Raw genomic sequence first — 12419 nt, 5'->3', positions numbered from 1 at the left:
CTCTTGTGATCTTAAACACCAGATTGTGTTACCTTACTGCATCCCCTGGGATTGAAGACATTACTCAGGGGTAGGACCAGAAACAGCTCTGAGAGCCACTTCCTCCACTTCTGTTTTCATGGATGATTGTTGGCAGCATTTGATGGGCCAGTAAAACCAACGTTTTCTCTTCTGAAGACTTTTTTAAAAAGAAATTCTATGTGAATCCTTTTGTAACGCAAAGGATCAACCCTGCAAACACCATACATCTCCGTGCCTGGATTGGGTTTACTTGAAACAGTTATTCCTTTGCCATACAGCAGGGGGCGACTTTTAACTGCTTTTCAAGAGCTGTCGGTAAGTGGTTGCCGAGTGGGTGTGTTCAACGGTATGAGAAGAAATGGCAAAAGTAAGAATTAAAAAACAAAAAAACAAAAAAAGACTACGCGAAGTTTTAAAACTTCATGAAACTCGGTAAAGAATGGAAGAGGTGACAGAAAAGCAATGAATTTTGTTTCAAGAGTTATTATTAAAAGACAGCAACATTTAGTGGTTTTCTGACCTGCCCGCATTTATTAGCCAAATTCACTTTAGTTTCATTTGCTGCACATTATTTTTCATTGAGGTTTTGTCCATTTCACTTCCACATTTTCTGATTCATAAGTCAGCGCCGGCGGCACTGCTGCAGACCCGGGGAGCGTGGGTATCAGTTTACACACAACCTTCAGTAAATATTCCGTCAGAGGTCCACCCATTTGCCGATCCCCTTCCCTCTTCTCTGGGAGAAACCCTCCCTTCACTCTGGGAGACAAGTTCTCTCCCGGGCGGAGGGGCCGGAGCTCCAGCGCCCGCACCTTCCTGACTTCCTTTGCTGAAACTTACTTTCTGCCAACCAAGAGCCATGCTCCGGGTGATTGTGGAATCTGCCAGTAACATCCCTAAAACGAAATTTGGGAAGCCGGATCCCATTGTTTCGGTAATTTTTAAGGGTAAGGAAAAGTTTTCTTCTTCTCAAGTCCTGTTTTGGAATGTTGGTCGCTTGGGTCACAGACTTTTGAAGTCTGCATTTGGGTAGCTGAAAAAGTACAGCCTCTCTTGCTTTGCTGGTCACCTGGGCAAGTCAGGGGAGAGGTTTTAAATTTTCCCTAGGGCTTTGAGATTCACTGAATGACCTGATATCTTAGTTCTAATAGGGTGATTTCTGTAAACCCTTGGGAGAAAACGTGTCTTTGCTAATCCCTTAACTTCAGTATCAGTAGGGTCTGTGTTGGTTCAAAGTGAGTGTTTCATTAGTCTTGAATGTATTTTTCAATTTTCTCTGCCTTGGAGAAAGGGGTAAATGAGGGAAAAGGAACCATTAAATTGTTGCAGGTATAGTTACTCTATTAAACAGCCTTATGCTATTTTTATAGTCACTGGGCTTCTGGTGGGTTATGTGAAGTTCAATTTTTGACTTTGTTTTTGTGTTTTTTCGTTCTTCTTTGTAGTTGTTCTCCATCTCCACTCAGTTAGGGTGTTTTCAAATGTTCTGTAGCTTTTAATTTGCTTCCTGCAGGAACTCTGAACAGCATGTCCGTGGCTTGGGGATCTGGTTCTATCTTGTTGAGTGACCTTGGGCAAGTGACTTCATTTCTCTAAGTAGCAGTTTTTCTTCTGCAATACAGGAAAGTTTAGACTTGATTATCTTTAAAAGGCCCATTGTATTTCCAAGACTATTTTTCTATGGCATTTATTTTGATGGCAGTGGAGGGGGATGGGCGTGGCTGGTATGATGGCTTGTCCCCAGGCAATGTGATTTTGGCTTTGGCTGGAGTGGTGTGTCTAAATCTGGGTTTGGGGGCTTTGTCCATTTTTTGTCTGCCCATTTCTGTTTGGTCATGATAAGATTGCCAGCTCACTTCTTGGCAGGGGTCAGGGATAGGAGGGGAGCAGAGAGTGGGAGCTTTGGTAGGCACATCTACTGACCACACCTTGACAATTTTCCTCTTCCTCTTGGAGCCTGACTACTTCTCCCTTACAATTTCTGGGTAATGGATTCCTTTCTCCATTCTCATTTCCATTTTTTATCCCTATTTTTACTCTCAAACCTCTGACTCTCAGGAAGAGCAGGAAAATGAAAGATCTGGATTCTTCTTTTTTTCTTTCTTTCTTTCTTTTTTTTTTTTTTTTTGGTGGGACTGGAGACTGAACCCAGAGTCTTGCATTTGCTAGGCACTCTACCACTGAGCTACCTCCCCAGACCTTTTTAAATTTAAATTTTATTTTGAGATAGTATCTAAGTTGCCCAGGCTGGCCTTGAATTTGGGAGCATATTGCTTCAACTTTCTGGGTAACTGGGATTAGAGGTGTGTAATGCTGCACCTGGTCAAAACTTGTATTCTTAAACTAGGATGTGGTTTAAAAATCTGACTAGTGAATATCTCATAGTCATATCAGTATTCATTTGCGTGTATTAGGTATTTTTGAATCTTTTTTTTCCTTGACGTAGTTACGTACTAGGGACATACCATGGAGTGTTTGCATCCTTCACCATTGGCATGTAAAGACATGTAAAAACATATTGGGTTCAATCTACTGATGTCATTATTTAAGGCAAATCACATAGATTATACAAGAATTAGAATTAATGTTATTGAAATCTGACTTGTCAGATAGATATGTATTAAAGATTTTAAATAACAAAACCTATGTCTAAGGTTCAAACATATAAACACATAGTTCAAAGTGGAAAACAAATTGACAAATATAGTCTATCCAAGCAATTACATTTACTAGATTATTTAACTTTAGTGTCTTTTCTGGTCTCTTTTGGTTGTACACATGGAGTGGTAAAGTCATTCATTCATTCATTCATTTAACAAGTAAAACAAGCAACATGAAAAACCATTGAACTCAGTGTAGGAACATCTGGACTACAGTTGATATTAGGTAAGGATCTGATGACCTTAGCTAACCCAGATTTAGCAGCTGGGTCTCAGATTTCTCAGCTATGGAATATGAGGGATGGATCTCCTGGCTCTCAGATTCTGCAATTTTCTAGTTCCATGTACTGAATGAACATAGGCGTTCAGCAAGACATGGAGGATGTGCCTTAGGTGCTAGCGGGGTTATAACAATGAATATGGCATTTTTTTTACTTTTGATCTTCCCCGGTGGCTTAAAATACTGGTGATAGCAAATTCTTTCCAGTTGTGCCCCCTCCCAACTTTGAGCATTGTGTAAAATTAAGTAATATTAAGTCCTGACAGTTCTGGGGATACTTATACCTTGATAATGTTCATCACTGGGAACACGGAGCAAAACCAGATGTACGTTATGGTGTAGAGTAGGGTAGCGTATGGTTTGGAAGATACAGAAGCCCTAAGAGAAGATCAGTGTGGTACCAAAGAAAGTCCATGTGTTATTTGAAATGTGTAAACATTTTGCGTCTTGAGTACATAAAGCAGCAAGATCAGGGCAGTAAGCAGCTCTTCTCAGACCATAAGATGGCAGGAAGCATGGTTAAGAGGGTGTGTGAGTGCTTGTGTAGACACTGCGGGGCTGTGCTGGTCAGTTTTCCGTTACTTTAACAACTACCCTAGATAATCAATCAACTTATGAAGAGAACAGATTTATTTTGGCTCACAGTTTTGGGGGGTTCAGTCCATGACTGAGCAGATCTGTTACTCATAGGCCTTTAGAGATGATGGTGGAGAGCATATCTTGGCTGGAGCAGGTGGCAGAGCAAACCTGTTCACATGATGAGGAGGAAGAAAAAGAGAGAGAGACTCCCAGGACCCTACAACCTCTTCAAGTGCATACCACCAAAGATCTAAAACCTCTTACTAGACCCAGTCTCTTAAAGTTTCTACCACCTCCCAATTGTGCCACACAGGAGAACAAGCCTTTAACACATGCTTTTTGGGGGATACCTGTCCAAACCATAGCACAGACTAGCTACACTGCAGCTGGGAATGTGCTGTAATGACAACCAACTGGTTTGGAGTTGACTCAGTCTTTTGTGCTCAGGCTCATCTGAGGCTGACTGTTGAGTTGCTCAAGGCCTGGTATGAGCTAGGAGATTTGGGGGCTCCTGGTAGTCCCTATTGTGCAACTGTCATTGGTGTTTAGTAGGGCCTGAGTAGATTATGGAAGCCACCAAGCTTCTCTGTTTTTTTTTTTTTTTTTTAACTTCCTTGTCCATGAACGAGGTCGATGAACCAGTTCTGATCTTAAAGCCAGAAGGCCTGTGAGCCAGAGGTGTCCTTTCTCTCTTGAGTTCCATGCAGATAGCTGAGCTGCAAAGCCAAATCTAGCAGGAAGTAGACTATTCAGGCCTCTGGACCTCTCTCCACTCTAAGACATTAGGATTTCCCAAGACATAACAGGTTTTAAAACATTTTTTAAACTTAAATAATGCAATATTTTAAAATGTTTTTTAAAAATTTGCATCAAATTATTTTGCCATGATTTCAGACTTACAGAAAAGTTGCAAAAGGTTTATACACATATTCATAGAGAAAGATAAAAACTGGAACAAAGATTCCTGGTTTCCATAAATCACCCAGATTCTTAAAGTGTCAACATTTTGCTACATTGACTTTATTCTCTCTCACTCATTCATTTTGTTGTACATATTCTGTACACATATTCATTCATTCATACATACTTACATATATACGTACAGAGTCTGAAGGATTTAGGGGTAAAAGGACATCATGTCTTCAAGCTACTCTTAAAACAACTCAGAGAAAAAAGCTACATACAGCTACTTGTCAATGAACAGTGGGGACATGTTTTGAGAAATGTGTCATCACTCAATTTCATCACTGTACAAATGAACACAGCTATGATGTCACTACGCAAGATAATCTATGGGACCACCATCACATATGCAGTCTTTTTGACCGAAATATCATTATGGGGCATAAAATCATTTTTTAAATAAAAAATAATGTGTGTAAAAATAAAACAAATGAATAACCCAAAAGGGATTATGCAACTAAAAGTGGACATTTCCACCCCTCACTTCCTCTCTTTCTGTCTCCCACAATTACTACCTAGGGATCTCCCTGCCGACTGAGTTGATTTAAATCTTTCTCGATCTTTTGCTATGGACATGCACGTTCTTCCAGTCAGTGCCACCTGCTAGCAACAATACAGCAGTGGATGTCCTTGAAATGCCGTCTTTGTGAATGTGTGCCTTACTGAAGGGCCGACTCTGTGGTCTGTGGTTTTGTGTGTGTGGATATTGCCATGAACTTCCATTTTCCCCTTGTCTCCTCTCTCGTTCTGCATCAAATCTCTTGAAAAGTTTGGTTGAGGGGAACTTTCTTGTATACTTTAGATCATTGTGCTTTCACCATGTGGTGTCATTACATTCATATAACAACATCCATCTCCTGGGGGACACAGAGTACAGATGAACACAGCTATGATGTCACCACACAAGATAATCTATGGGGCCACCATCACCTATGCAGTCTTTTTGACCGGAATATCATTACGGGGCAAAAAATCATTTTTTAAGTAAAAAATAATGCATGTAAAAATAAAACAAATGAACAACCCAAAAGGGATTATGTAACTCAAAGTGGTTGCCACTGTAGAGGTTTCTTCATTCTGTCCTTAATGGTAGTGTCCATTCCATCTGCCAGAATTTTCTCTTGCTTCTAGCTTCCTGCAGATCTTTTCTTTGTGAAATGACTGCTGCTACTCTCTAAATGGCCACCCCAAGTAAGTGTTAGGTTATTACCTATTTTTTGAGATTCTTATTTTTTTTTTTCTTTCTTCTTCTTCTTTTTTTTGGGGGGGGAGGTGGGTACCAGGGATGGAACCCAGGGATGCTTTACCACCGAGCAGCCCCAGCCTTTTAATCTTTTATTTTGAGACAGGCTCTCACTAAATTGCTGAGACTGACTTTGAACTTGCAGTCCTCCTGCCTCAGCCTCCTGAGCCACTGGGGGGTCACAGGCGTGCGCCACCATGATTGGCTTCACTTGGACATGTTTTTGGAGTGGAAGCCTAGATATTTCTATAGCCTCCTTCTCATTAGTGTGCCAAATGTTGTCGTCTTCAGTAAACCACTTTACCTTCCTGAGAATCCTTTTTTCTTCTTTCAAAAAATGGGGCAACCTGGGTGTGGTGGACAGGCCTGTAATCCCAGCAACTCAGGGGGCTGAAGCAGGAGGATCGTAATTTGGAGACCAGCTTTAGCAACTAAGCATGGCCCCAAGCAACTTAGTGAGACCCTGTCTCAACAAAGAAAAGAAAAGAAAAAAGGCTGGGATGTAGCTTGGTGTCAAAGCATACCCAGGTTCAATCCTAGCACCAAAAAAAAAGGGGAGGTGGGCAGTAATGGTTTACTTGAAAGAGTAAATCTGAAGAGATCCCCAAAGGCTGTGATTTATCCAATGAAGACTTAACTCTTGTCTATTTTTATTTTTTAATTAATTAATTGTGGTACTTGGGATTGAACCCAGGGCCTCACTCATGCTAGACAAGTGTTTTACCACTAAGCTACATCACCAGCCCTGAGACTTGCCTATTTTTAGCAAGAACCACTTCACTATTTGAAATTGTGTAGTTGATTTTTTTTTTTTTTTTATCTAGGGACATTAACATTGAGGGGGAAAAATATATATATATATATATATATATTTTTTTTTTTTTTTCTTATTCACTGTTTTATAAAAATTGGTTTTGAATATATTTTTATTTTTAAACAACACACAATAATTGTACATATTAGTGAGGTTCAATGCAACATTTCAGTACATGTATACAATGTTCAGATCAGGAAAACTGGCATTATCTATCACCTTGGACATTTTTTGTTTCTGTGTGTTAGGAATATTCAAAATCCTGAATACTTTTTAAGAAAAACTTTTGCCTGGTGCAGTGGGGCATGCCTGTAATCCTAGCGGCTCAGGAGGCTAAGGCAGGAGGATCTTGGGTTCAAAGCCAGCCTCAGCAACTTAGTGAGGCGCTAAGCAACTCACCCTGTCTCTAAATAAAATACGAAATAGGGCTGGGGATGTGGTTCAGTGGTTGGGTGCCCCTAAATTCAATCCCTGGTACCAAAGGAAAAAGAAAAAAGAAGAAAGAGAAAGAAAGAAAGAAAGAAAGAAGGGAGGGAGGGAGGGAGGGAGGGAAGGAAGGAAGGAAGGAAGGAAGGAAAGAAGAAAGAAAGGAGGGAGGGAGGGAGGGAGGAAGGAAGGAAGGAAGGAAAGAGAGAGAGGGAGGGAGGGAGGGAGGAAGGAAGGAAAGAAAGAAAACTTTTACATAAACACAAAAACTGCAAGATTCCATCTAGGACTGGAGGAGTGTGATGGGAGAAAGAGCTCATGGGTCTCGCTCACTGTGGCCTGTGAAGGACTCAGTGAATTGCCCACAATTCGATTTACCCAAGGCACCTCACAGAACTAGTCCAGGTTTCCACCAGCTCAAGTGAGAGTCATGCCACGTGGGTGCTTCAGTAGGACCAGAATATTGTATTGACAAAACACTCAGGAAGGCAAAAGTGTTTCACCTACTGAGTCATTCTGGTCACTTCCGGGAGAACAGGGCTTGGAGACTCACTGCTAAAGGACAGTGACCCCACCCTGTTGAAGCTTGGAAACTCTCAAAGGTAAACTTCCCAAAGGCACATTCTGAGCCCATTTGCAAAGGCACAATAGCTTTTTAGAAACAGATTAATGTGCCTTTTTTTTCCCTTCCTCTTCTACAGCATATCTTGCCTTCATACCCTCAGCCAGGGGTGTTAATGTTTTTCTTTCCTGATTATTAGTGAGTTTTTCCATCCCCCTAGGGTCTGACCCTGTCCAGAAGGCATGGTGTTTTTCTAATTTCTGCAACTCTGACACATCACTGATGTTATGTATACATTTTCATTATTAACCTTGAAAACAAAGAGCTGGCAGGAGATTGGAGGCATCTTGGAGTAATAAAGTCGTTGATTCTTAGTGGTGAAAGGGACCATGGGAAGTTAGCCAATCTCTTCATTCAGACAGAATTACACCTTTCTCTCAGGTGCTTTGTGGATGAGACTTAGCAAAGAGCCATTTCACACATTCCTGAACACTGAACACAACCAGTTCCCAGCACCTGCTATCCAGGAGCAAACTACTGTCTTAGACTCTTTGCATTCTTGTTCCTGGTGAGAGAAATGTGAAACTGCCAGTTTTTGTGTTGAAAATTCCTATGTGAAAAATTCAGTGATCTATAACACACATACTACCTCTAACGCCATGATATGGCACTAGTTACCTTACCCACTGTGTGATTTCTACTCAGCAGCTGTTCTGTTGGACAGGGATGTACTTTGAACATAGTTCTCACTGAGAAATAACTATGGGACATCTGGTACCTTAAGCCTTATCAGCTAACTTCTTATTGGGCATTAGAATGCAAAGGCCCTGAACTTTGTAGCCTGGGATGCCTGAACGAGAATTCCATTTGTTACCTCTTGCTTCCTAGTTATTCATGAGCTTCAGTGTTTTTAATAAGACCTCCTATCTCGCAGAGTAGTTTGAGGATCAAATGGAGATACATGTGACTTTGCACATGGGAATCCCTAAATTTTCTGAACATTATTTGATAACAGTTACTTTCATGGAACCCTACGATGTACCAGATGGTTTGTAAGGAAACCAAGGCTTGAAAATCCACAACATGATTCTAGGTCCAGAAGACCAGCTAGTTAGAACTCTAGGATGAATTATCAGAATAGACATACCGAAATTTTAATTTAAAAGTAGATGGAAGAGTGAAGAGCTTGTGAAGAAAGTGTCATTTGATTTGGTCTTAAAGGATGAGTGAAAACTAGACATAAAGAATGGGAAGAAAAAAAGAACCTTCCAGGTTTGGGAACAGCACAAGAGGTCTGGAGGCCATGTTAGTCCGTGGTGAGGTTGACAACAGAACATGAGATGGCTTGGACTTGCACTGTACACCTTCACTGCTGGGGAGTCCCCAGGCAGTGATTGACATGTGAGCAACTGATGAGAAGTAGGCAGGGAGACAACTTAGAAAGTTTACAAGTTGAAGCCAATGTTTCCCAGGGCAGAGGGAGGTCATTCCTGGGCTGGAATCAGAAGAAACGAATAAATAAAAAATACTAAGGAAGCAGCTGATTGATTTAAATTGATTTTTAAAAAAATCACACTGGGTAGACTAAGCAGGCCATCCTTCCTCACACTCTATGGTGAAATGGAACGTCAGATTGACTGCCCCCCTCAATCAGGTGGGTGGCACTTTAAGAGGCCAGCGTGTGGGCTTTAGCCATCTGAGACAGGAGGGAAGAAGGCCATTTGGAGGTAGAAGAAAGGCTTAGAAATCGACAGTGATATTTGAAAACAAATTTTCTGTCTTCCCCAAGGTCAAGCTAAGATGTGGGTCTCCATTCACATAAGATCCTTCTCTTCCTATGCCATTGTTGGACCCGGGAAGGAGGTTGTCCTGGTCTGGAATTGTTTAATTACAAGGAACAGATACCCACTCAAGCTTGCTCCAGAAAATCGTGGGAGTTTTTAAAGCTAGAGAGAAATCTCTCAGAGTCCAAATCCTGGGCCTCAACAGGAGACGTAATCATGTCAGCAAGGAAGCATTTGCACTCTCTGCCTCTCTCCCAGGGGCTGTGAAGCCTCAGACCTCAGTTTCTCTCTGCACATTGGCTACCTTAATGAGGCCCCTTGTGTGGGCTTTGGGTCACCACCGGGTGGCTTGGTCCTGACGGGCCATCTAACTACAATATCAGTGTCTCCTAATTGAGATCTTTGAGAGAAAGATTCCAGTTGGTTCCATTTTGATCAGATGTTCATACGTGGTCCAATCAGCTATGGTTGAAGGGCATTAAAACCCAGGACAAAGCAGGTATACTAGGTGTGTCTAGTGTACAGGATGAACTTCTGAGGACCTAGAACTCAGTCCATCTTCCAGTTCAGGGGTTTGACCTATTCTTTGTTTTTTTGTTTTGTTTTGTTTTGTTTTGTTTGGTACCAGGGTTTGGGCCCAGGGTCACTTTACTACTGAAGACACATCCCCAGCCCTTTTTTATATTTTACTTAGAGACAGGGTCTCACTGAGTTGCTTAGGGCCTGCTAAATTGCTGAGGCTGGCTTTGAATTTGTGATCCTCCTGCCTCAGCCTCCCGAGCTGCTGGGATTACAGGCTTGTGCCACTGCCCGGGCTCTTTGCATCTTTAATCTGCTGATTGACCTAACCTCCCACACAATAACCTCCTTTTTTCTATGATCAACACAATACAAGGAAAAGGATGACCTTAGGACTAGGCAGGTTAAATTTCATTTTTGGCTTTATTACTAGGAACAAAATGTCCTTGGGCAAAAATTCCTGGGTATTTCTAAACCTTCAATTCCTCATCTATAAAATGGGGAGAATTGGATATAGTTCATGGAAATAGTGTAAAGACTATTTGTGATAAAATATCTAAAGTTCTTACCATAAAGCCTGACACAGAATTGTTGTATGGCAAATGCTCCTATCCTCCCCCTTTTATACCCATTCCTTTTCCCACTGCTGGGGATCATGCAGAACCCTAGGGGACATTTCTGAGGAGTGGCCCAGGCTTAGATTTCAAAACAAATGGGAAGCCCTTTGATTGTGGCTACACAAGAAACTTGGAGGCAGAGCTTCATTGGTAAGAGTGCACCATGGCCTCTCGGTTAGGCACATAGTGGGTCCTTTGTTTTTAGCTGTAATAAAAGACACAAAACTTTATCATCTTAACCATTTCAAGATATACATTTCAACCATCAACACCATTCACCCACCAACAGAATTCTTCGTCTTGTAAAACTGAAATTCTGTCTGTACCTATTAAGCACTAACTGCCCATTCCCATTTTCCCCAACCCAACAGCATTTCAGTCCCTATGAATTTGACTACTCTCAGCACTTCAAAAAAGTAGAATCAAACAGTATTCGTCCTTCTGTGCCAGATTTCTTTCACTCAGCATAAGTCACTCATGTTAAAGCATCTTTCAGAATATTCTTCCTTTTTAAGACTGAATAATATTCCATCATAAGTATTTAGCACATTTGGTTTATCCATTTGTCTACTGATGGGCGACTTGGGTTTCTTCTTTTAGCTATAATAAATAATTCTACTCTGAACAATGGTAAAGTACCTGTGTCCCTGCCTTCCGTTCTTTGGGACATGTACTTACGTTCTGAAGAACTCTACTGCTTTCCACAGCAACTACACCATTGTACATTCTTACCAGCTGTGCACGAGAGTTCCAATTTCTCCACATCCTTGGCCACACTTTTGTTATTTTCTGGTTTTAATAATGGCCATCCTAATGATTGGGGACATTGTAGATTCTTAGCAGCTCTCCACTGACTTGGACTTTCAGCTCATGCTTGCCTCGTTAGCTCTGAGTGACAGTGGCAGCAGTGAAGCATGCCTTGTGAGGTCCATATGGCCAAAGGTGTGTGGGGTGCCAAAGCAGAGCTGAAGGCATGTGGGAAATAGCCTTGGTCCCCTGCAGTACCAGATCTTTTTGTTGGTCTTGGCTCCCTAGGACAGGGCTGGAGCCGGAGGTCACCCTGTTTCTCCCAAAAGCACATTGTGGGGAGATCAGAGTTTTCCTAAATCAGGTTGCCCTGGAATTCTCTCTCCCAACATCCTCTACTCCTTTGTGGCACCTATTGAAAGATGTGCTTGTATATTTGCTGGCTTATTGGATTTCCACCTGCCCTCTCCATTAGACAGTAAGCTTTGTGGGGACAGGGCTGATGTCACCCTCCCTAGCACCTAGCCTGATGGCTGGTATGTAGTAGATAATCAATAATAAGTTACTGAATGACTGATTGTGGCTCTTCTTCTCACTTGGATCAGGGTTCCAGACCAGAGGCACCTTATGGGACCAGATCTCTATGCCCATAAACTACAAAACTGATCTTGTATATTTAAAGCTCCAGGGTTTCCACAGGCTGGTTGGAATCCATGAGCTGCATCTGGACAAAAGCTGGAAGTCAGGGGAGCCCCAGCCTACCTCTGACCTTGACTTAGGCTTTGGTCTTATTAATGGCATGGAACTCAAAGTGGGGATAATGTCTTCCTCTAAAGCTTATAAAAATAAATAACATGATGTATTTAAGGTGTCCAGACTTAAAATAGATGTTTATTCTCCTTCCACCTCTTGAAGTTTGGCTCCCTTTGCACATTGCCAAATGAAAAATTAACGACCTGGGCTAGGCGTTAAAGAAATAGAACAATTACAAATCTAGTGAGGACAGCCAAACAGGACCTTTGAGCTCCTGTAAAGGGTGAAGCTCCTGTAAGTCTGGAAAAGAGGTCTAGACTGGGTTCACATCTTGTCTAAACAACTAGTCAGTTTGGTGAAAATAAAACAGACTCTTTTTTAAAAAAAAAAACTTCATTCACCAATTACCTTCTATATGCACCAGATTATTAGAGCAACACTGTTCAAAAGA

General features: G+C 41.6%; 1 protein-coding gene across 4 annotated transcripts in view; it reads left to right on the top strand.

The window, feature by feature from the left end:
• Positions 1-697: 697 nt before the first annotated feature.
• Positions 698-12419, top strand: part of Myof (myoferlin) — a 150488-nt gene continuing 138766 nt past the window's right edge. For all 4 annotated transcript variants that reach the window (XM_047552796.1, XM_047552794.1, XM_047552795.1 and 1 more), the window contains exon 1: positions 698-968. In XM_047552796.1, the coding sequence (XP_047408752.1) occupies positions 881-968 (88 nt within the window). In that variant the 5' untranslated portion in view covers positions 698-880. The remainder of the gene's footprint in view (positions 969-12419) is intronic.

The sequence above is a fragment of the Sciurus carolinensis genome, chromosome 5 (assembly GCF_902686445.1).
Source record: "Sciurus carolinensis chromosome 5, mSciCar1.2, whole genome shotgun sequence".
Lineage (NCBI taxonomy): Eukaryota > Metazoa > Chordata > Mammalia > Rodentia > Sciuridae > Sciurus > Sciurus carolinensis.
This window is presented reverse-complemented; position numbering and strand designations above follow the sequence as displayed.